Source organism: Mchenga conophoros, linkage group LG20, assembly GCF_057382185.1.
Source record: "Mchenga conophoros isolate Kocher_MC1m ecotype Shallow Benthic linkage group LG20, M_conophoros_male_GT1.1, whole genome shotgun sequence".
NCBI classification, from domain to species: Eukaryota; Metazoa; Chordata; class Actinopteri; order Cichliformes; family Cichlidae; genus Mchenga; species Mchenga conophoros.
The window spans coordinates 31,307,207-31,331,270 of record NC_140545.1 but is presented as its reverse complement, the minus strand read 5'-3'; the positions used below and the strand labels follow the sequence as shown (position 1 = coordinate 31,331,270).

At 40.6% G+C, this 24,064-nt stretch overlaps 1 protein-coding gene across 1 annotated transcript; it reads left to right on the top strand.

The window, feature by feature from the left end:
- Window positions 1-1,170: 1,170 nt before the first annotated feature.
- On the top strand, window positions 1,171-22,516 carry c1qtnf12 (C1q and TNF related 12). Its single transcript, XM_085260498.1, has 8 exons — window positions 1,171-2,204; window positions 13,651-13,755; window positions 13,884-13,995; window positions 14,168-14,352; window positions 16,360-16,468; window positions 17,810-17,903; window positions 19,896-19,974; window positions 20,061-22,516. The coding sequence occupies exons 1-8, from the start codon at window positions 2,025-2,027 to the stop codon at window positions 20,157-20,159; spliced, it is 963 nt and encodes a 320-aa protein (XP_085116624.1). The 5' UTR covers window positions 1,171-2,024; the 3' UTR covers window positions 20,160-22,516.
- The last annotated feature ends 1,548 nt before the right edge of the window (window positions 22,517-24,064 follow it).

Below are 24,064 nucleotides of genomic sequence, written 5' to 3'. Positions count from 1 at the left end.
ATATTGTAAACAAAAAGTAAATGCCAGGGAGCTAAGCTGAAAATTGAAATTAATATCTCAAAGCTTCAAGTTAGGCATCTTGAATTTACTAAGCCAAAAATGGAAAATATGAAAAATTGAAGAACCTAATGTCACCTTAAGATCTATGTGTGTGTGCGTGTGTGTGTGTGTGTGTGTGTGTGTGTGTGTGTGTGGTAAAATTAAAGCTATAAAAAGCACAAAACACACAAGAACCATAAAAACCATAAACCATAAAACCTTACACATGTTTTACTATTTGCTCCAAACTGCCAAACGTTATTTTTTTATTTTTTTATTTTTATTTTATGTTGAGCGTAAGACTTTTTCCTTTTATTTTGAATTTAAGATCACGTATTTCCTGGACTGATTTTGTCGTCTGCTGTTGAGCTTGGTGCTTCTTGGCTGCAACTTCCTGCTACGTCTTCGCACAAAAGGCAGGAAGTGAGATGTCACTGGTAAATGTTTGTATTTCACGCCGCTACCTCTAGATGGCACTGCTTTAAAATGTAAAATTGGCAAACAAATGAAACGGCAGTCTAAAATTTTAAGTTAAAAAAAAATAAAGTATGTGGTATGCACTCATGAGCTAACATGTTATTTATTAGAAACAATCTGGCAGGGTTGAATTCCTTTTTGATGAATGATTGTAGAAATACCCAGACCAGTAATTTATTCACATCAGCCATGATTATTTAGTGAAACATGCAATTTCTACTCCTTTCCTCTGGGAGTATTCAAAGAATTGAACACCAACACTGAGTAAAACAAACAGGTATGTACTGCAGTCTAGATTTCTGTCCCTGGCATACTTTCAAACAACAGATTACACAAGATAATGTCTTAAGGTCACAAAAAGGTGCATGAATTAGTTTTTACTTCTAGCTTGGAGCTTTGGTAAATCAGGCCTGTATTGAGGCATAGACAACTTTGTACACATCCCATAACTTGTCTGCCAAGAAGCTCTTCAGAAGTGAGATAAAACAGAGCTGAATCAGCTGAGGCTGCCAATAGAGAGAGTCAAAAGAGACGTGGAGAGAGAGAGAGAGAGAGAGAGAGAGAGAGAGAGAGAGAGAGAGAAGGACAGGGGGAGGGAGAATGGGTGATGATAAAACTCCACTGTGAGCCCTCCTGTAAGCTCAGTCAGAAAGCAAAGGAGCAGCTGGGACCAGAGAGGTAGGGAGTGCAGTGGAGCAAGAAAAAAAGAGACCCACCGGGCACCAAATCTCTGCACATGGACTTGTTGGGACAGTCAGTAGGCAGCACCTGAGTGACCACTTTAAGGAGAAAATAAGGCCGGCTAAGATCAATACAGGACTTCAACTGTCTTCTCTTTGGCATCCCCATGGATGCACGCAGATTGATCTGAATGCTGATCTGCATCTTTTGATCTGAGCCCAACTTCTGTGGATATTGCAGCTTTTTCCAGCTACCACACCAGTCTGCTGGAGCCTGGACTCTATTGTTGAGTTTAAGAAGCAGCGGGGGAGCGCGAGGGAAAAGAGAATATTGCCATCCATCTCTAAGTCCCTACAGCCCACCCTCAGCTTTGGACGCCCCTCCTCTCAGCCTCTTCTTTTGACCCCCTGTGCCCTCCACAACACCCCAACCCAACCCCCTTCAGCACCTCCACCCCCCCAACAGAGCAGAAAGCGTGAAAAATCTCACTAATGGGTTTATTTGCTGTCAGATCTCCACAGATCTGTCATTCCCTTGGACCATTCTGCTTGACACATTTCATAGTTGAGTAAGCCTCCTGGAAGTCTGGCTAGACTTAGCAGTGCCCCTGCAAACGCTGGGCTGGCTCAGAGCTCATCAAGAGGGGAGCAGCAGTCAGTCTGACAGTCTCTTGGACAGGGAGTCCCTGAAGCTGCATTCCTCCAGTCTCTTGTGTTTGTAAGCCTCGTGGGCATCTTCAGCTTGCGTCCAACCACACGACTGGTCCTTTTCCAGAAGATTCGGGTTGTTTCTGCAGGGATTCAGGTGCTGATTGAAAGACTGTGAAGATGTGGTGTGGGGCTATGCCTCTGGCCGTAGTGGCTGTGGTGTTCTGGACCCAGTGTGTCCTTCTAGATGGAGTGGATGCCAAGAAGGAGAGGAAGAGGCCAAAGGAGCCCACTCCACAGCATACAGAGACGTACAACACAACTCTATCCAACAGTGAAGAAGTTGGTGGGACCATCAAGGTATTAAATTCCAATGCAATTTCTTTTTAATATATATTTAGGACTTCAGATTAGTTTAAGGTTGCCTTGCAGATATGTGACATATACCTGTCAGCACAGGCTGTATAGAAATAGATAAATAAAGTGTGGCAAAGGTCGGGGCAGGTGTGCCCTGCCAGGTCAGGCCTCATACAGTTTGACGGACCAAAATGTGTGAAGCTCTAAATAGATGACTTCCCAAGGCATGCCAGGAATGTGGACATCTAAAGGGTGATCAATGCGTCAATTAGTGTGCGCTGCGGGTGCCTGCCTCCAGTGTTTCAGCTTATGTGAACAATTCAGGGTGCAGTAAAGCGAGATGAGGTATTTACAAACCTCTCAACACAAGAACAGTGTTTTTATTAGAAATGAATCCCGCTTACATAACAACATTGCTGCGGTACACTTCCATTTTCAGGAGCAACAGTCGGCCCTTGACTCTGTTATTTATTGGTTTATTGCTGGTGTTGCATATTTGTGAAACTTTCCAACAGGCTATTTGTTTTGCTTTCAGCCCACCCATTATGTTGGCATTCTCATGTAACTCTCACTGCCCTATATACCAGCCAGTCTCGCGGTAACCTCCACTCCTTTCCCCCCTCTTCTAGAAACCACACAGTGAGGTCTTCTTTGTGTCTCTAAGAACACTTTGTAGGTGGTTGTGGCCTGGCGCTGTTTATTTGACTTGGTTCGCCCAGTAAAAACAACAGCTATGAAGGATGACCTTGTGTCAGCCCTGAATCTTGCTGAAGATTGCACCCCATCGGGATCTCGCTGGTCTGCCTCGTCCCACAGGGAGCAGGGTGTCCTCACAAACACTGCTGCTCTTGGATTGCCTTGTAGGCAGTGATGTGACTCCTGGGAAAGTTAGCTGGAGAGGTATTATAGTACCTGTGGTGATGTTTTTCCCAGCCCATTGACGCTGTCATTCACAGGCCTACCCCGACTCCGCTGTGTCTGGGACATCCGATAGGGGCGGTGTGGCCCTGAAAACTGGGGCAGCATGCCGTGTAAGCCCCTCACAAAGCCCCATAGAAAGGGCCCTGAAAGGGAACACCTCTGTGAGGATTATCCCCCTTTGCCTCCCTCTCTAACATTCTTTTCATCTCATCTCCCACAATCACAGGGTAATGGCATAATCACTCTTAAGACGCAGTGTTATGCCCGACAGTGTCTTTGCCAAACACTGTCACCTCTGATAGAACCTGAGATTTAAGCGTGACATCTGTGGAAGAGGTTGCATTGAAGGTTGCATTTGTCAGTGCCACTCTTTCTGGGTTTCTTTTGACGGGTATAGAGAAAAAAAAAAAGAAGCATGCCACACATCATGAAAAGTGGTAAACTTGCTTGTCTTGGGTAGTTTGTTAGTTTATCCTATTACACATCTGTTAGGGCTCAGAGAAAACAGCACGTCCATTGGAGCTGTCTTGGCAAGCAATTTGTATTCTCAAACAAGCCAAACATTTACACTCCAAATTTACATTTTTTCCCCCTTGTGCCCAGTGGAAACAGTTCTTATGATGGCATTCGTTTTCTATCTGACCAATCCTGTGTGTGGGCTGCTGGCAGTGGGCAGTCAAACCCTGCATTCCTCTGGAGATTTTCCATTTGAAAGTGATCACAACAGTGAGGTGTGGAGCTACGCTGTGAGAGGAATTTTTTTAATGAGATGATGAACATTTCAAACAACCGTGATCTCTGCGAGCCGTCACGTCTCAGAGGTTTAGTACAGTGCGTTAAAAGTACAAGGCTTATTGTGCACCCTGCTCTAAAGATGAGAGGAATCTGTCATTGCCGAGCGCAGTGAAGGATCTGTGATGACTGTAATGGAGGGAGTCAAGTCAAACATCACGCCTGGCGTGTTGAGTAATGGCTGGGTTTAGCCTGAGGTGAGGGTTTTTGTTTCCTCTCTCTCATCTGTAGTGATGATTAATACAGCGGCGTGTGGGACCTTTTGGATCAACCCACACATTGAGACAAAACTGAGTCCCTCAGGAAACAAGGCCACTGTGAGAGCACACACCTCCCACCGTTGGTGTGAAGAGTCCACAGTAAACTCTAGTTTCAGCCTGTCAGACAGTCAAAAAGGTTATGCTTATTTAACCTAATGGAGTCATAAAACAGAGGGAAAAAGAAACAAATAACAAACACTGTTTTGCGTTACATCTGAACTTGGGCAGTAAAATAAACCACACTGTTGTGTTTTCACCTCCCAGACACAGAGCGGCTGTTTTATTTGGATTTTGTCTGCAGCTTCAGGTTGATGCTGGATTTATATAAAAATCCCTTAATCTTGCCTGATTCTTATCATGAGTTGGTCATGTTTCTGTAACTGCTATATCCAGAACTTCAGCAGTAAATTCATCAACTGTGGCTTAAACAAAAACCAACTGCAGAGGTCATTAATCATGGCAGGATTTTACTGAGAACCGATAATGTAGATGCATATACAGCGCACTCCGATATGAGTGAGGAAGAGGCAAAGTATTGTATATAGTGTATACGTATATAGTGCTATGTATTTCTTCAGGTTTGATTAGCTGATTTATTATCCATCCATGCATCCATCCATGCATCCATTCATTCTCTGCTGCTTATCTGGGTTTGATTTGTGGGGACAGCACTCTCAGCAGAGAAGCTCAAACTTCCCTCACCCCAGCCACCTTCTCCAGCTCATTCAGGGGGACACCGAGACATTCCCAAGCGGGTCCTGAGTCTGCCTCAAATTTCCAGGGGGCATCCTAGTCAGATGTCCAAACACCCTCAATTGGCTCTTTTCGATGTGGAGGAGCAACCACTCTACTTATTTTTTATTGTACCTTGAATATAATGACTACCCGGGTCAATGTTAGCTTGTGTTAATGCTAGCTAGAAACCGAGGACACACTGGAGGGATTATATCTCTCAGCGGGCTTGGGAATGTCTTGATGTTCCCTCGGATGAGCTGGGAGAAGTGGCTGGGGAGAGGGAGGTCTGGGCTTGTCTACCTAGACTGCTGCCCCAACGACCGAAAACTGGATAAAGGGCAGAACATTGCCGGATTGCTCCTTGGACAGATTCAGTTTTGCTAAATTTGGACTCTTTTCTTGCATTCAAGTGACTTGTAAATTAGTCACCAGGAGTGTTCCTAGTATGTGGTTATATAACATAGTCCAGAACAGTATTGGAATCATGTAAAAAGAGGAAGATCTCATGAGTTTTTACTGTGAAGTGGCAAACTGTGATCTGTGATGGCACAGCATAGGTAATGCTTTTCAACAGCTCATTTTACCTACCACAGGGAAAATGAGCACTCACTTCCAATTTCAAAGCTATAATTTGTACACAAAACAGATGTGACACAACGATCAAAGTGTCTTTCAGCTTAGATTGCTTTTTATATGAAGAGGAAGCTGAGATTGTCTTGAGCATAAACACAAATTTATTCACTTTCTCTCGTATGCTAGAAGTGCAACTTTGTTGGGACAACAAAGAGGCAGTTAGAAAAAAGCTCAGGACATATTATGAGAAGAATGTTTGACCTTATCATTAAATAATAACTACATTTAATTTACACTTCCAAATATGCCCCTGTGTGATAGAGTAATTATGTTTTGCACACTGTGTTTGCCAATTGAGTAATAACACAGTGTGCAGAGAGCCGAGTCAACATTGCATGCTTAACTGTATTTACCTCTTCAGTGATAAATCTTCGAATCAATCTGTGTCTGTGAAGCGCAGCGGTGGGGAACACGTGGGCGGATGCATGACAACTGAGATGCACGCAGGTTAGCAGGATCCCCTCGTCCCACACAGCCTGGGGATCCCTGCCTTCTGGGGCGGTGTTGGCCCAGCGTAAGGCCCTTCCACCATGCATGGATGACTGCACAGGGAGCAGTGCAGGGATGTAAAAACAAGGGATTAGAGATGACTCTTAATCATCCTGTCCAACCTTAAACCTGCATGCGGAACACTTTTATCATCAGCAAAATGTTTCATGTTGTCGAGTGTGTACGAGCAGGTAGAAAAACAGATAAGGCAGAAGTGAAAATAAGATAAGTTTTTTTGTACGCACACGGAAGAATTCAGGAGCTGCCTGCAGAAGAGTAGAGTTTCAGTATCTGGTTGCAGCCCCAGAGACATGTTTTAACAGTTGTGTTTGTGTTTTTGGTGGCACGCTGCCCCAGGGAAATATTTCCCATTTTATTGCTTCAAATAAATTCTACTTAATTTTCCCCAAACTACATGACAAACACATTTAAAGCGTCGTACGAAAAGATTTATTTGTGCAGGCCCAGGTCGGTCTTCTGTGGATAATAAAATCTTATAGGCTTCTGCGAATGATCAACAATCATCACAACTGATCCACTAATTGATCCAAAAGCTCTAAACTCACCATGCTGCGGGTTAATAAAACCATCTATCTTCACTCTTATGGTAAGACATGGATGCCAGGCACAAGCAGTGGAAAATGATTTGGTGTATTTGCTCAAATAATAAGTACTGCACAATATTTAAGCACTTTCACTTCAGTATTTGAAGTTTGTTTGCTTCGTACTCAACTTTATTCGGTTTAAGAAGCAACTATTGTGCTTTTTACTTCACTCTGTTAAAGATTTTGAACATGAAGCAGTAAAAACTACCAATTTGAAAAAGGAATAGAAAAGAATAAAGATATTTTAAAAATTGCTCTCATGCAAAATGAACACTTACTTTTTGATGAAATCAGAAAAGTTGCCTCTTTCTCATTTCTCTATAAATAACTAATGCATCAGCTTTAACACTTACATAATGGTAACACACACACTGAAAACATGTATTTTTATTCTTAATCCTAAAACACTGACAAGCTTTACTTAACAATATTATGAAATAAATAAAATAAATTACAGGATTTCTTTCTCTCTGCCATTTAGAGCTGGGTCGCTTAGCTCAAGCTGATGACCACAGACAGGAAGCACAGCTAGCCAGGCTTTTGATTTTGTCTTGTTTTATAATACAAGATCAAATTATGCATTAATGAATGAGCTTTAGAGTTGCTTGCAGATAAACTTTTGTATCTTAAGACACAGCAATGTTAGCTGTTTCTCTGTTTCCCAGTTTTATGCTAAGCCAAACTATAGCTACCAAATTTCGATAAATAAATAACCTATAAACAAATGAACTAAAAGTTCTCTTTTTAGGCAAAATATTGAATGCAAGCATTTTACTTATAAGATGTAAACTTTTGTATTGTTACTTTTGTGCAATGTACCAGTACCACAGGCAGCAAAACAGAACCATAGCATGACACTACCTCCACCCTAAGTGCCTGCTGCTGTAGTATTCTTAGGTTTAAAAACTTCCCCTTAACTCCTCCCATCAAACCTCTTGTGATTGTGGCCAAATCGGTCAGTTTCTGTGTGGGTGACCAAATTTCAGGTCAAACCTGAAGGTGTTCATTTTGGAGCAGGGCCTGCTTATTTAGTCGGCATCTTCTCATTCCACGATGATAAAAAACTGGCTTCACTGTTGATCATGACGCTGGTGTTCCGGTGTTTTCCAATTCATGGCAGGCTTGAGGCCTTGGTGGTTCCTGGATTGTTCCTGAATATCCTGACCAATTTCCTCTTATCTGAGGGTGACAGTTTGGGTTTTCTTCCAGTCCTTGGCAAAGTGGTGGCACATTAGAATAACTTGTACTCACCTAGGATTTGAAGTTGCTTAGACTTTCCTATTATTCTAAGAACAAACAAAACAGAACAGCTTTTAGTACCAGTTTGTTTTTCTGCACATTCAGATGTCTGTTTAGAGAAATTAGACTAAACATAGTCAAGTGGTTTTTGTTCCTACACTGCGAAAAAATAAACTATTGGTCAGTCCAACGAGTGCTGTCAAACACATCTTTTTTATGCCGGTGAAGAAAAAGTACCAGTTGTAGTCAATCATGGTCATAGGCCTTGCCTTGTCGTATTAAAAGACTTTATAGAACCTTCATTACCACTAAGTGAGTGTATGAATATTAGATTAGGGAACACCACAAAGTCAAAATTGTGCAACAATTCCTCTATTTAAAAGTCATTAAAGATGAATGCTCTATAATCATTCCACTCTAGAAGAAGAGGAGCCCCATCCAGCCTCTTCCACTTATACTTATCAGAGTCGCAGAGGGGCTGTAGCCTATCCCAGCTGCCATCGAGCGAAAGGGAGGGTACAATCTTACGCTGGCCAGAGAGACATACAACGATTTGCACTCACATTTACACCTTTAGAATCACAGATTAACCGAACCCAAACCTGCAGGGAGAACATCAGGTTGAGGCCCTGGACAGATACTGGAGTTGAAGTCAGGACCTTCTTGCTGTGAGGCAACAGAGCGAACACTGCTAACGACTGCATCACCGTGCTGGCCAAGAACTGCTCAAATTAAAATCCCCAAATGACCATGCATTCATGCTTGTACAACTACAAGTTGAAATTAAGCTCCAGAGATAGTAGCAGGGGGAAACAAGGTAACTTGTTTAATCTGTGCAGAAAACTCAGAAGAGTGAATTGTATTGTTTTTTTGCATAACAAATAAGATATAGTCATAAGTCGTTTGTGAACTTTAAAATCGCTGAGATGGATTTGATATTTTCTCTGCCAGAAACAATTAAAATCATAATTTAATGGATTAAATTAACATCCATCCATAGATATTAGACTTTACATTCTTAAGATGAGAGTCTGAGTAATGAGACGTGATTTAGAGCCCCATCATCGACCAGGGTAAACACTGTCTAAAAGATTTAACGTTTCCCACCTTCAGACAGAATACCTGACACATTCTCATGGTCTGCGTTGGAAAGGCGTGTGCTCATACCCGCTGAGAGACGAGGCCACTTTGAGGCACTCACACATCAGCGGTGATCAAAGCCAGAGCCCCGGTGTTCTTCATCAACTCTACGACGTATACCTGGATCCCCTCCCTGTTTGTTCGTCACCTATACGTGCTGATACTGAGCTATGCAAAGGAATCTATAGTTTACTTTACAGCATAGCAGCGAGTGAGGGATTGAAGGCCTTTCGACAGGTTCTTCTTTGTCATACAGCAATATGGTTTTCATGTCTGCATGTGTGGAGTCTTTGAAGTTCTCGGTTGAGACATACACCCAGCTGCATGCAATGAATCAGACAATTTTTGGCAAGTGATGCACTTTACTGACAGTAGAAACAGACACAAAGAGAGCACAGTATATTTTATAGAAAAAAGTTTCTAAAGTTGATGATTAAATTATTTATACAGTGATTTGCAGTTATATTTTAGCTTAGAAATGAAGGTTATAATTACCGTGGTCAAAGCCTTTCTTCTTTGAGCACAGAAAATCCTTCAGGGCAAGGGTTTAATGGTTTAATTGCAATGGTGTGTATTAAAGAGGATGCCAAGCTCAGAGCATGGCTGATTTCCTGGCAATGATAAGAGGTGTAATTACCGGGCACATGTGTGGGCCAAATTAACAGTTTTATATCTTTGACACTGACCAAGAACAAATGTTAAGTGTTTACTTTTTCTCAGTTGAGAGCCTGCCGGTCCGCCTCATCATCTCATTGTGGGTCTGTTTCAGATTGTACTGAGTTGTCTACAGTTCCAGCATCAGCATGTTGATTTATAGTATTTATTCAAGCTCACAGAGCTGGTATGTTACATTAATATTGTTTTGTTGTTGAGAGTTTGACAGATTTATAAATCAAACTTACAGCCAGCAGGTGGCTAACATAGCATAGTATATAGACTGGAAAGATATAATCTGGCTCTATCAGAAAGTCCAGGACCTGTTAAGCTCAGTTATATTTGTTTTTTTAAGCACCGGAGCCTCTCCAGCTGTCATAAGGTGACAAGTGGGGTACACCCTAGACTGGTTACCAGTCTACTGGAGGGCAGCGATGAAATAATTTATAGAAATCATGTTTTTTGTTTGTTTGCTTTTTGTTAAATTAAAAGAAAATACCGTGGGGACTGGATGGATGTTAGGAGATGATGGCATAAATCTGTCACTGTCAGTGTGACTGACGGCTGCCCCCTCCAACCTGAGTGTGTTCTTGCTAGAGGTTGCTTCCTGTTAAAAGGGAGTTTTTCCTTCCCACTGTTGCCAGGGGCATGCTGTCTTTCTCTCTTGCGCGTCTCTCCATTATAGTAGGATCTTCACCTGACAATATAAAGTTCCTTGGGAGGATTGTTTGTGATTTGCTTCATATTTTATATAGATGAAGCAGAATTGAACCGAGACTTGCGTCCTATTTTTGGATTCTTTTTTATCCCTCTAAGGTCAACGTAAGGTTTGTTTTCACTTTTCAGTCTAGGAATAAAACCATTTGTTTAGGTGCAGAATAATCTCTATAAACAGACATCCAAATATGAGCATGTTTGTTAGTCTGTATTAGGTTCGAGTAATAGCCACCAGTCACATTTGAGCAGCCTGTAGTTGAGTAAAGGTAAAATCTGGATACAGAGCACGGAAGGCCGTTGCCTATTGTCTGTAAACAATTTAGGTTTTCATTTGTTTTTACATCTCTATTCATTCAGAGCCCCAAAATATTTGAGACTAGCTGATTGGTTCCAATACTGGGCTCAGATACTAAAACTGCCTGAACCATGCACATTGAAAATAATGTGACACGTTCATAGGTTCATAGGTCTTGATGAATAATGATGCAGGAAAATGCTCTGTTCTACTCATGTTGGACCATCACATCCTCATTGAAAGGCTGAAAAATTGGGTTGGTGTATCTGGAACTGCATTAGAGTGGTTCTCCTCTTATCTCCATCACCAATCCTTTTCTGTGGCAGTCTCCGATTTTAGGTCATCCTCTACCTCCCTCACTTATGGTGTCCCTCAAGGGTCAGTTTTGGGGCCTTTATTGTTTTTAATATATCTTCTCCCCCTCCAGCATATAATAGGCTCTTTTGAGGACATTTCTTATCACTGTTATGCTGATGATATTCAGTTGTTCTTTTATGCCCGAGGATTTATCTAAGCTTCAGCATCTGAATGATTGCTTAGATTTAATCAAACGTTGGATGGCTGCAAATTTCCTCCAACTCAACGAGGGGAAAACTGAAGTCCTCGTATGCGCCCCTGATAGGTTTCTATCGCAGATAGTGAAAGCTCTCGGTCCTCTCTCACTCTATGTTAAATCCTCTATCAGGAATTTAGGTGTCACCTTTGACTCGAGTCTCACATTGGATGGGCATGTGAAATCTCTGGTTCGGGCTTGTTTTTATCATTTAAGAAATGTGGCTAAGCTAAGCCCGATTTTATCTTGCTCTGAACTGGAGATTGCTATACATGCATTTATTTCGTCACGCTTGGATTATTGCAATTCGCTGTTTATGTGTCTAAGCAAAGGTTCTCTGGATCGTCTGCAGGTTGTGCAAAACGCTGCAGCTAGGCTTTTGACAAAATCCTCCAAGTACTCACATGTGACACCATTGTTATCTCAGTTACACTGGCTTCCTGTTAAATTTAGAGTCAATTTTAAGATCCTGGTCTTGACCTACAGAACTGTGCACAGATTGGCACCAGCCTACATCTTTGATCTGCTACAGCCCTATGTCCCTAGCAGGTCTTTGAGGTCATCTGATCAGGGCTTACTTGCTTTAAAAAATACTAAGAGGAGGACTAAGGGTGACAGAGCTTTTGCCACTGTGGCCCCGAGACTGTGGAACTCTCTCCCCCAAACATTAAGAACTGTGGACTCAGTAGCTGTTTTTAAAAAACAACTCAAAACTCACCTTTTTAAAACTGCTTTTGGTTAATTTTTTGCCCGTTTTATTTTCTCTTTTTAAATCTTTTCATGACTTGTAATCTTATGTGCAGCACTTTGTGATTCTGTCTTGAAAGGTGCTATATAAATAAAAATGTATTTATTTATTTATTTATTTATGAGCTGGCATTGAATCAGTGAGCTTGAGAGCTGCTGGATTTTCTTACTTTTGAAGTGTTGGATTAACTGTTTCCCTCTGTTTTCAGTCTTCGTGCTAAAAGAAACTAACAAGCCAGTGGTGTTTGCTTCATATTTAGGAGATGGAAATAAAAGTAGTATCAATCTCGTCATCTATATTTTAGCAAAAAAAGCACACTTTGTTAAACATTTGCTTAAAAGCTTATAGTATTGTTATGTTAACGAATATCATAAAATAACTTGGCCTCCAGTTTTTTGGAAACCGTACTGAGTGAGTAGTGTAAAGGTATTCTTGCCCAAATCAATCCCTTTTATCTGTCTTCCAAGCCTCAAAATCGCAACAAAAACAAAGATCAGTTTGGCATGCAGCGCCTGTTAAGTGGTTTATTTTGCCTGATGTCAGAGAAAAGAGAAAATCAGAGAGTGAAAAGCGGTGTGTGTGTGTGCTGCAAATCCCCAAACATGAAACAGTTTTTTATTCCAGCCTAACAAAAAGACACACAAGGATTTACTCTGTTGCGGTGGAACAAGATGCAAGTCTTTAACGGTGAAGAAAGGGGCATGTTGGTTTAGCAGATAAGTGATCCGTGTCCCGCTGCCAAACCTAAACAAATTCCATTTCAGACAGCTCACCTTCATGGCTCGTCTTTATCTCCTCTTCCATCTCAGCTGAAGACTCTTGACATTTGGGGAAGGGTTAGCGTAAGTTTGTGAGCTTGCTGTGATTGGAAGTCATTCAGCCTCACATTTTATAGCAAAATGAAAACAAGCAAGTTGTAGCACTACGTATAAAAACGTTTCATCCAGAGGACTTCCCCCCGTGAGATCTCACTCACCTAAACAGCAGTTTCTTACTAATTAGTTATCTGAGAACATACACCCTGATTGGAAAACACACAATCCTTTGTTTATATACTATATTCATGCCATCTTACTTATTAAATTTTCCATCATTAGATCTAATGAGCAGTATTAATAAAAAAATACTGGTTTGTCTTTTAGTGAGGGGGAAAGTGTTGGCCACTTTGACATGTTGTTATAAACTACAGTAATTGAGGCTTGCGGTCCACAGAATCGACATTACACATAGACAGGCAGACTCATTTTTCACCAGGGTGCTCATGGAAATTTTCATGTGCTGAAAAGAAAAAAAAACCAACTACTCTTAACAAAGTTTGTTTACATTCATTCCAGCCTGTTGGGCAAAATAAGAAGTGACGTGGCACACGAGTGAATTATCTGGAATGAAAAAATAAGCACAAGGTAAAGCTTTCGGAGGACGATGGTGACTGATGGGCAGTTGAGAAGCGTTGCAGTTGACTGAGCAAGAGAGACAGAAAGAAAGACATTTCCCTGTTTGACCAAAATTACTATAAAATATATGATTATTATATAAATTGAATAAACTTTTTAAAGGTTTGTCTGACTTGAAATCTTGACGGAGGGCGTGCGTGGATTGCAATCATGACGTTATGAGTCGACACTCATGTTGCGCTAATAATTTATACAGACTTCTGTTCTGGTGCAGGGTTCTGATCACCAGAGGGTGGATCCACTGGGATCATGGATGGACTTTGTGAAACGACCCGTTGGAAACTTTCCTGGAAAATGTCGCAAACGCAAACGACCACTGGTAAACCCAGAAGATAGGCTATTTGTCCCACAGTTATTCAAAAATGTTCACTTTAAGCCATTTTATGTACAAACTTTTTATGCTAAGTTGGATACATGATTATTTTTTGTGTCTCTGTCTTCCATTAGCCAGGCCCACCCGGTCCTCCAGGTCCTCCAGGTCCCCAGGGTCCTCCTGGCTCTCCTGGGGCTCAAGTAACTCAGGAAGTTCTCCTGCAGGAGTTCAAAGAGATGATTAAAGGTAGAAGCCTGTTGATTTTTTGTCCCAATTCATTTATTCTCCTTTATTGGATACAAGGTTGTTCTTTTCTTCATCTTACAGTTATACACCTTTTTTAAAATTACAATATAATCCTGAGAGAATAGTTAAAAAAATCCAATTGAGTCACTGTGTGCTGGGCATGTTCTGTCAGAGGCTACAGAGAGGCGAACAGCAGCCTTGGACAGACAAATCAGCCCCAGCCAGCTACCTACAACCATCCTCACCCTGGAGGGGATGACCTCGTACCGCAGAATAGAAGAAGCTTTCCACTGCAAGCTCAAGGGACCCGTAGTGGTCGACAAGAAGACTCTGGTGGAGCTCCAGAACTTTCAGACAGTAAGTTTGTTTGAAGCCGAGTAAATGTTTATGAATCGGTCCAGCTTTGTTCCCTGCTTGCGGCTGAAAAACTAAAGTTTTGGCTAACCATCCTCTGCAGGGTTTCACATTTTGTTTCTCTGTCGTAACCCTGAAAGAGTAAGTGTTTGCTAATCACTGCTTACTTTGCATGTGGGAGAATTATGAGGGGATCATCCCCTCACTGGTAACTGGCACTGGCAAAGCATGCAGTGCCACTCCAAGACTCAGACTGCCTCTTTGGTCAAAAATATCAGCTTTTTCTATTCTACACATCACTCTCTGGGCAGCTTACAAAAGGCACTCTGTCTCAGACTTGGAATAAAGTGGGGAGAGGACAGAAATAGACACTGTTTGAAACAGCATGCTGTAGTGGAAGAACTATGCCCAGTTAGGACTAGCTGACAAGGCTGGAGGAGGGTGCATTGGGCTCTGCACACTATTAAACATGCAAACACAGAGCTATGTTAGTGAAGACGTGTTACTATGGCTTTGGAAAGTTTTAATATTTTTGCAGAGTCAGAACTATAGAGGCACACAATGAGACAAAGGATAAAAATAAGGTCTGAGTCCAGGGGCCCTATTTATTAGAGATTCATGGTTTAGACTCCATGTGTTAAATGTGATATACTTTAACTCATGTGCTGCATGTGCTCAGGGATAACACATTTTGTGAATTTTGACACAATGTGTGCTCTTTTAAAAATTTCTAACATTTTTTAATGCAAATATTTGTACACACATAAAACAAAACAAAAAATCTATAGAAGCCACAAACAGCCGCCGATCAAACCTGTTTATGAGCAGCAGTCAATCAGAAGAACTTTGGTTTAAAGGGACGGTGGTCTTAAAGTAGAAGTGTCCTGTCTTCCTTTTCTCTCTCCAACCGATTGTGGCACATGGCCGCCCCTCCCTGAGCCTGGTGCTGTTGGATGTTTCTTCCTGTTAAAAGGGAGTTTTTCCTTCCCACTGTCACCAAAGTGCTTGCTCATAGAAGTTCATATGATGGTTGGGTTTTTCTCTCTATGTATTATTGTAGGGTCTACCGTAAAATATAAAGAACTTTGAGGTGACTGTTGTCGTGATTTGGCGCTATATAAGTAAAATTGAATTGAATTGAAAGTGCTACAAAAGCTTGTTTCAAACAATGAACTGGGGGGCTGCTGCACTAAGGTCCAGTGTAAGATAAATTATTTTGAACTGGGAATTATGCAGTAATCCAAAAATAAAATATGGAACTGTTGCATTAGAATGTAAATATTAATAATTACTAAACAGTGGTATATAAAGGGCGGGTAAAATAACCAATAGTCACTGCCAGTTAGGCATGTTTTAAATTCCTGCCAAAAAAGTGGATGGATCAATCCAGCCCATATGGGGAACACAGTTCACAGTCTATCAAGATGGCCGGGAGCAGTCCCCACTCCTACCAGCAATCTCCTATTTATCACTTTGATTTGCTATTCTCCTCCTGCCTGGTCCTCAGCGTTCCCATGCTACATCAGCATTTAGGTTTAGTAGCTGCATGTTTGTGTAACGAGTGAAAAATCCCTGGTTTGACCTGGGGAGGACGCACAAATTCCTTTGGGGTTGCATCAGGAAGAGTAAAGAAAAAAATCTGCCAAATCTAACATGTGTTGCTACCCATCGTGGCGACCCAATATGGATAAGGGAACAGGCGAAAATAGCTTATGCTCCTTCACATCAGTAAACCTCCATGTGAAAAATGGAACAGCCTTGTCTCATTAATGCCATAATCCATGCAACACCTTGTGCATAAATGAGCCATGGAAGCAGTTCTGTCATAACTGTGCCACAGTGATGAGAAAGGGCAGTGGCTGTAGGATTGTTTCTGCTAAAGTGCCCTGGAAGCACACACAGAAGACATACCGTACTTAGTGCTCTGTAGCTGGGCCTTTATTTTGTGGTCCTGTATACTGTTGCCATAAAACATATCCACTATCAATCTTTTTTTTCCTGTGCTTCCAGCCGCCTGCTAAAGGAGCTTTCCTCAGAGGGTCGGGAATGGACCAGTCGACTGGGAGGTTCACAGCTCCCATCACAGGGATCTACCAGTTCTCTGCTAATGTCCATATTGGTAAATCACAGTAACTTTCCTATAAAGCTTATTACTGTAATATAGCAAAGCCTTAAAGCCCCTGCTCACTAATAGACCACCCAGATGATTAGACCTCCACTAAGGAGTGAGGGCATGCTTCCATTCTCCTCTTCATGCTTTTGTTGGCTTTGTTAAAACAGTTAAACTTATCACAGTTTTGTGATAAGAAAAGAAGCCTTGATTCTAATCAAGTTCATACATACACACATTATTGAAACCTCGCTGAAGCAGAGACTCTCTGAGCAGCTTAGCAGAGAAGCAACTGTTTACAGAACACCCAAACAAGCTCTGTTTGTTTGACGAACCACTTCTCGTGCCATAAGAAGCTGCGATATGATTTTTCGTCCAGTGCAAATAAAAAGTAGCGTCTCATTCGTCTGACCACTTCATTGTCATCTTATCATCTTCTGATCCTTGAATGTTTGAAATCTGGCCCATTGTCGGACATGAAAAAAATGATCCTTGGCTTTGTATTATAGATGGGTTTTTAAGAATTGGTGTTAGCTTGTAATAAATGCGTCACCACTTCACCATTAATCCACCGTTTGTTTAATGTCTAAATTAGGAGTAGTGGGAAATGTTTGAGCTACAGTAAATAGTGTGGCTGAAACCGTAACACTAGACTAAACTGATGTATCATTGCAACTATAAATCCCTAAAAAGTTCATTTATAAAAGTTGATTTGAACCCTTACGTGTGGAAATCCAGTCATTTAATTGCCTGTTTATAATTAAGAAGGTGATTATAGTATATAGATATACATACTGTGAGGCCCATTTTCTTAACCATTTATCCAACTTAGGGTTGCAGAGCACGGGAGCCTTTCCCAGCTGTCATAGGTTGAAAGGCGGGGTGCATGTCAGTCTATCACTAACACTGAAGGCTATCGAAATTCAGTTTAAGATTTATACCTTTAAGACTCCTACATATAAAGGATAACTTAAATCTTGGTAATCCTTTATGCAATGATCCTTTTTTTTTATTGAAATGACATATTGCATCTGTTAAAAGAAAAAGAAATGGGGGTAAAATGTCAAAGGAAAAGATTAAAGTAACACGTTCAGAAGCAAAAATCACATCCCCACAAATTTACAATTTTTTTCTTGTAAAGTTTCCTTTTTTTCATAACCTTTGCACTTCAATCTTGAAATGTTAAGAGTTTTTTCTTGTTTCTAGTGTAGTTTTAGCCTTATTGACCTATGCTGTTTCGTCTTTGTCTTGTATTTTAGCCTGTTCTAACCTTATAGACTCTTTTTGATGTTTTAGCTACTTTTGTAACTCTTGCTGTCCTATCTTAATTGATCACTGACCATTTTACAGATCACAATGAGGTGAAGAGGAGCAAGAGCCAGCTTAAGGCCAGGGACAATATTCGGGTGTTGATCTGCATCGAATCCCTCTGCCACAGATACACGTATGTATCCTGTAAGGTTGTTAAATATCCTGAAGCTCAGTCTCCTACAGACTCACCCCCAAATCCCCTCAATTATGCACCTAATCTTTGAAACAATGTAGTTTTGGCACGTTAGTGAATAATATCGCCACCAATCACAAATAAAATCAATCTTGAGTAGGTTTCAATATTACTACAGTCATCCTTTGCATTCTTGAGATTCTTGTTTTGTCAATTTACGTTTGGCTTTTCTCCTCTCACAGTCATATTTTAGTGGTGTTTAATGCTTCCTTAACTTTCACCAGAAGTTACGAGCTGTAAAAGGGGTTGTCTGTTACACTTTGTGTGGAACCAGTTTGGCATTTCCTGTATAAAAACAGAGCAGGTCTCTAAAAGGAAATGTCCTCTCATTTAGAGGCCTTGTCCTTGTCGCCTAACTAATCTTTATAGACTCACCTTTGACACTGCAGGCAGCCTGTTACATACAACAGCACAGCAGAGAACTGCTCTAGTTTGGGATGTGCGAGGCAAATAACGAAGCATCAGATAGGGTGGGCCTGAAGGGCATTTATTTTATTTTATGTTTTTACAAAACCATACCAAATCCAAATTCTTTCCAGTATTTCAAAATTTCTATTTACATAAAGTCAGTGAAAGCTGTTGAAATGAATTGTTCCCTGAAGTCTCCCCTGGACTGTGCAGAGCTCCACAGCCTCCCTTTCAGTGTGGTACAATGAGGGGAATGCATAAATAATATTATTATGATGGGTTACTTAACCCAAAAGAGTGCTTGGCTTTTGCTTTTTTGAGCCAAAGCCCCAGCCAGTCTCGCCCTCCCACTCATGAAAATGCAGAGAATGTGAAATGAGGCTCATTGTGATGGCAGTTGGAGGGAAGGCCAATATGATTGATTTGCCATAAAAATTTATCATTTTCCACTAAACAGGAGCCAGTGCTCTCACTGTGTGGTTAAAGGCTGCAGCTATGTTACAGCCATCTGTGCAGCCTCTGAGAGTGCTCAGTTGCTCAAGGAAAAGTTTGACCTTTGGGTCAAACTCATCTTTATGCTCTTTTCTTTCTGAGAGTCAAACAAGAAGATTGAGATTATTCAAACAACTGTATCATGGATTCTGAAGCTGCCACAAGAAGCTAGCTAAGACTTGAATAATACAGGCCTAAAGGCTGGACAGCAGCCATATGGCATGCGCAATTCACGAATGAAAAATACATATTTCCCAACCAGTTGGCGAGAAGATGCTGGAGGTTGGTGGCAACCCCTGGGGAAAAATGGTCACAAAGAGGTACATGGTGTGGCACCAAAAACCTGTTTGCGGTTGCTTTGTTTCCTAGCAGGTTGCTATGGTCACCAGTGTTTTGCATGAAGATGCCGACTTATCTGCAAATAATTGCCATTTACTCGCCAAGAGGTCGTGAAACTATGAAGAGTGCCTGCAGTCCAGAAACAAGGACTGTTCCCCTTCAAAGTAAAAGTTTCACTCTTTGCAATATTGACACAACTTTTACTTTGATGGTGAAGTTCTCAGTTTGCATCAGCTACTGGTTTGCCATGGAACGTGTGGCACATGGCAGCATTTTGAATACTATTAAAGAGTATTATGTGATCAGTGGAATCAAATGGCTCAAAAATACAGATCCAGGATTTGTATGGAGAATACATTTTGATTGTTTTCCAAGGTTTTTTTTGTTTGTTTTTTTTTTAGTTTGGAGCAGTTGATTTTCCTGACATTTTACCAATAGACCCCGCAAGCCAATGTGTAATAGGCATAAACAATCAACACATAGTTTCCCTGTTTACCGTTAAACTATGTCAAAGGAATAATTCCTCTCATCTAAAACTTGGCAGTAAAGTGAGCATGCATATTTGGCCAATGACTAACTATCTTTTTAATATAAGGCCTTTTACACTTGGATGAAGTTCATGGGGTTTTAAAGAATGCAGCTTTGGCATGTTTGAAAATTACTCAGAAATGTTATTTTTTAATCTGATTGCAGTTCACTGGAGATGATCGTTGGCTTGGAAAGTAACAGCAAGATATTCACTGTCAGCGTGCAGGGACTGCTGGAGCTGCAGGTGATCTCAGGGACACACAAGAGTAAGACATAAAGTACTCTTCTACACTCTTTCTACATTTATTTTTATTTGTTTCTGCTCTGCAGGCTGGGCAGTACACCTCCATATTTGTGGATAACGCAGCCGGTGCTTCCATTACAATACAGAACGGTTCAGATTTCATGGGCATGCTGCTTGGTGTATAGCCTCAAACACGAGCAGGGCATCCTCCAAGCTGTCCACTGCTGCCTTTTATTTTTTTATTTTCTTTCAATGGACTGCTTATGAGCACCGCCACACAGGACCAAACCACAGGGGAGGCTTGAAGGAAGGATGTAAGGCTGACATTGACTTGACTGCTTGTCAGATGAAAGTCAGTGAAAGGACAGTGTGAAGCACTCATGGACTGAGTTTGTTTCTCACAGTGCACTTCCACCTCCCCCCCAGGAACTTGGACGCATGTTGCTTCACAGATAGAATAACCTGAAAATAAAATGGAGAATATGTTTGTTACAGTATATTTTTCATGGTTGTTGAAGACCTTTGCAGTAAACCAAGATTTTTTTAATGTTCTCTGTAGTGGTTGAAAGAGCTAGGGAACACAAAATAGTAAATTTGTGCATTTAATGTATATTGACATTCATGTTTTTGTCTTTTCTATCTATTGTCTAAACACTCATGAACTATAATTTTGTTGGATTAAAATCCAGTTTTATTATATTATATGGTACATAGACTCCTTGAGTACACTGGACAGTTAAAATATGCTCAGTAGACAGGCCTCATGTGGTATTGTATCATAACTGTTGCTGCATTTTTAGCCATTTTAGCATCAGTTAAGACTGAAATATTCAACGGTGAGAGGATGGATTAGTTGTATAGAGTCCCACAGACCCACAATCCCACAATCCCACAAATTTTGCTGATCCTCTGACTTTTCCTCTACAGCCAATACGTGATGCTTACATTTATCATTTTTGAGTTAAATATTTGAACAATAATGCAATGAAATTAACTGTTTGCTCCAGAATAAAATGTAAGCTAATTTCATCTGTGATTCCTGATCTTTTCAGATGGTAATTTGACTTGTCCCACAGTTTTGTTTATGGCATCATTTTAGTGCCAGTTATCAAATGCTAACATCCCCGTGGCTAAACGTCACCAATTTAATACCATGGACTGTATATAAAAAATGGATGTTTAAGAAATGAAAGTACTACAACGTACCTTAAACTGCATTCTATCGATGGCCAGCAGGGGGGCAACTTTTTTTTGTTTGTTGAAAAAGTAAGGAGGATTATGCAGCGTATTCTTATTTGCTGAAACGGGAATTCATACTACCAATTCCTAGTTCATGTCCATTTGTGCAGGTATATTGCTACACTGAGTGAAGGATTTTGTGTATGCTTGACTGGAGTCCTTGAGAAAAGCCATCAGCATGTAACAGATAAGCAGAATGCTGATTGGCTGAAAAAAGGAAAGGGAGTGAAGAAAGAGTAGGAATAGCAACCCCCCCACTAAAGATCAAACATTGGCTGCAGTGGACACTTTTTATTGTTTGTAACATTTGTAACAGTTTCACTTCAACACTTTGTATGTTGTAACTTTGGTCTTCTCTGTGGTTGGCGGAAGGTCCAACAACAACAACACAAGCTGCCCTCTGGTGACAGCAAATAGCTAAAACATGTAGACAATGGTCTGCAACGCTCTGTGTGGTGACCAGTACACAACAATGCCAGTTGCTTAAGAACAACAGATTCATGTGCAGCATAGTCAGTTTCTATTGGTGATGGTAAAAACTTGACTGTCAAAATGAGTCTTTCGAAACCAGTGCCTGACTACATCCATATTTCATATACAGTCTGTGGTTGACACCTAGCCTTTTAGACTATAGAAAGAAGAGTTTTGCAAATACTGCTGAGCATTTTTATCTTCAACTTATCTGAGAGGGAAGAAGTTAAAAGTTTGTGATCTCATCCACCTTGTGTGGATACTCCTTTTCCACCACCTGGATATGTGTCCATATTGTTTGCGACAAATGCCAATAAATTATTAGTTTTTAATGTCATGTCACGAGCACCTTAGTACCACCATTGTCAGTCAAAGGCTCACTCTTTTTGCCATTTTTTATCTCATTCTCAAGCAGCCATTCTTCTGCTTCATGTTTACACCTGGAATGGTCAATGCAATACATTTATAGGTCAGTTAGTGTATAAGGAAATTAATATACTCCAGTTTCCCTGTAAAATATTGTGTTTTTACAGCTTTTTAAAGATTACGTAGAACAATGTTTGGATGAACTAAGATTTTTTTATACAGTCCCCTATGTTTTATCTTTTACAAACCTTAAATATTTTTATTGTATTTTATGTTTTTCTTGACAAATACATGTTTGTAATTTATCATAACTGATATATTAGTAAGTTTGGGAAGCATTGAAATTTGATATTTATGTTTGAGATCCACAGTTAATGCCATAATCTATACCACAGAATTAAAAGATAACTTTACTATTTTTTAATTAAAATATTCTGTAAATTGAAATAAAACTCTTTAAAATGTTGCCACGTGGTGTCTGCACATAATTTAAACATCTCCTTACAAGATTATGGTCATTGATTGCTTAAGATGTGAGGAAAATTATCAATATCTTCATTTCAGAAATTCATTATCAGAATTTGTATTTTATTTCTCTGCAATACAACAAAGCTTTTCATGCCTCTGTGCCTTTATTTGAATTGTAAAATACTCGAAATATTTCAAATACCTCTGCAAGCAATATGGCAGCCTGCCAAGTAAACGGCTGCATTTACCTACCTGCTAAAACTGCCAAAGACACTACACAACATTCAGGTTAATGCCCCCCTGAGAGCTAAATATAATGGCTGTTTTGTCCAGGCTACTTTTCACGTGTTTTGTTTTCCTCGAGTGTCCAGTTTAATTGAAACTAGATAGCTGCTGTCCCTCACAACATCCTGATAAATCAGGTCTTTATTGCTACTCTTGCCGTGCTTATTAAAAAGCTTTGATACGAGCATATTGTTTCTTGGGTGGTCTCACGAGCCACAAATGCACGTCCAGCCAGTGAAATGAGGTTGTTAGCATCACTGCATGAACATCTTACAACAGAGGCTTCTCAAAGAAGCATTGCTGACATGCCAACTGTCACATACTGTACCCAAGGACCGACCACAAGAACGTCGCACCCATGTGCTATTCCAGCCACCTACTGTAGCACACATTTCAGACAGGAATAAGCTGCTTGCTGAAGAAGCACACCCAAAATTTGGAAAACAAACATTACATTTTTATTTAGAAATGAGCTGACCAACATTTTTAGGTACCACGTAATATTTGTTCTTATTCCCCCACAATTTAATTTTCTACCAGTCAAGAGGAATAAAGACGCTGAAAATAACACAGCCAGGATTTATTGAGTGTATTAGGTGAGTGGGATTGCTGCAGCATACTCACTTTCCATTTTTTCATAAGCTGTAGTCTGTCAACAGGTTTAACTGTGCAGGGATGACAGACGATATAATATTTGCCTTTTCATTGCTCAAGAAGCAGGAGAGTGGCACACACTTGTGAGTTTTGATTGTCTTATGTTTTTTTTTTTCCAAAATGTGTTTAATGACAGCTATGCGAGCATGCCGTAACGCATTCGCTGCCCCGCAGTGGAACACGGAGCCTGCCAAAGTGGTTGCGAAACCAGCCTGCGCCACGACTCTGACAGGAATTTCCCATCGCCCCATTATCAGCATCAGACAAGCTGAGTGATTGCAATTACATCTGCCCAAATGCTAAGAGCAACTGCTTTTTCTCTTTTCCCCTAAGTGAGGTATTATGAAAGGCCCCATTGTGAATCTCTGAGGTTCCTGTCTGCCCTGTAAACCAACATAGTTGGGCTGTGTAGCTTTAATGAGGCCTTAATTATGAGATTCCTCTACCTTAGTCAATGACTCATTGGGTGATGGCTTTACGCAAATCCCTCTTAGTACAGCTTCTTTAAAACAACTAAAGGATATGTTTATCAGATTTTAATCCAGACAACTGAAAGCTCTGAAGTCTTTCTGGAGTGTAAGAACTTTATAAAATGACATTAGCTGGA

Excerpts from the sequence above, each read along its gene's own strand:
- c1qtnf12 (XM_085260498.1), top strand. The coding sequence starts at position 2,025 with ATGTGGTGTGGGGCTATGCCTCTGGCCGTAGTGGCTGTGGTGTTCTGG. Across the intron at positions 13,756-13,883 it reads GCAAACGCAAACGACCACTG|CCAGGCCCACCCGGTCCTCC; the intron begins GTAAACCCAGAA and ends GTCTTCCATTAG. Across the intron at positions 17,904-19,895 it reads TCCCTCTGCCACAGATACAC|TTCACTGGAGATGATCGTTG; the intron begins GTATGTATCCTG and ends ATCTGATTGCAG.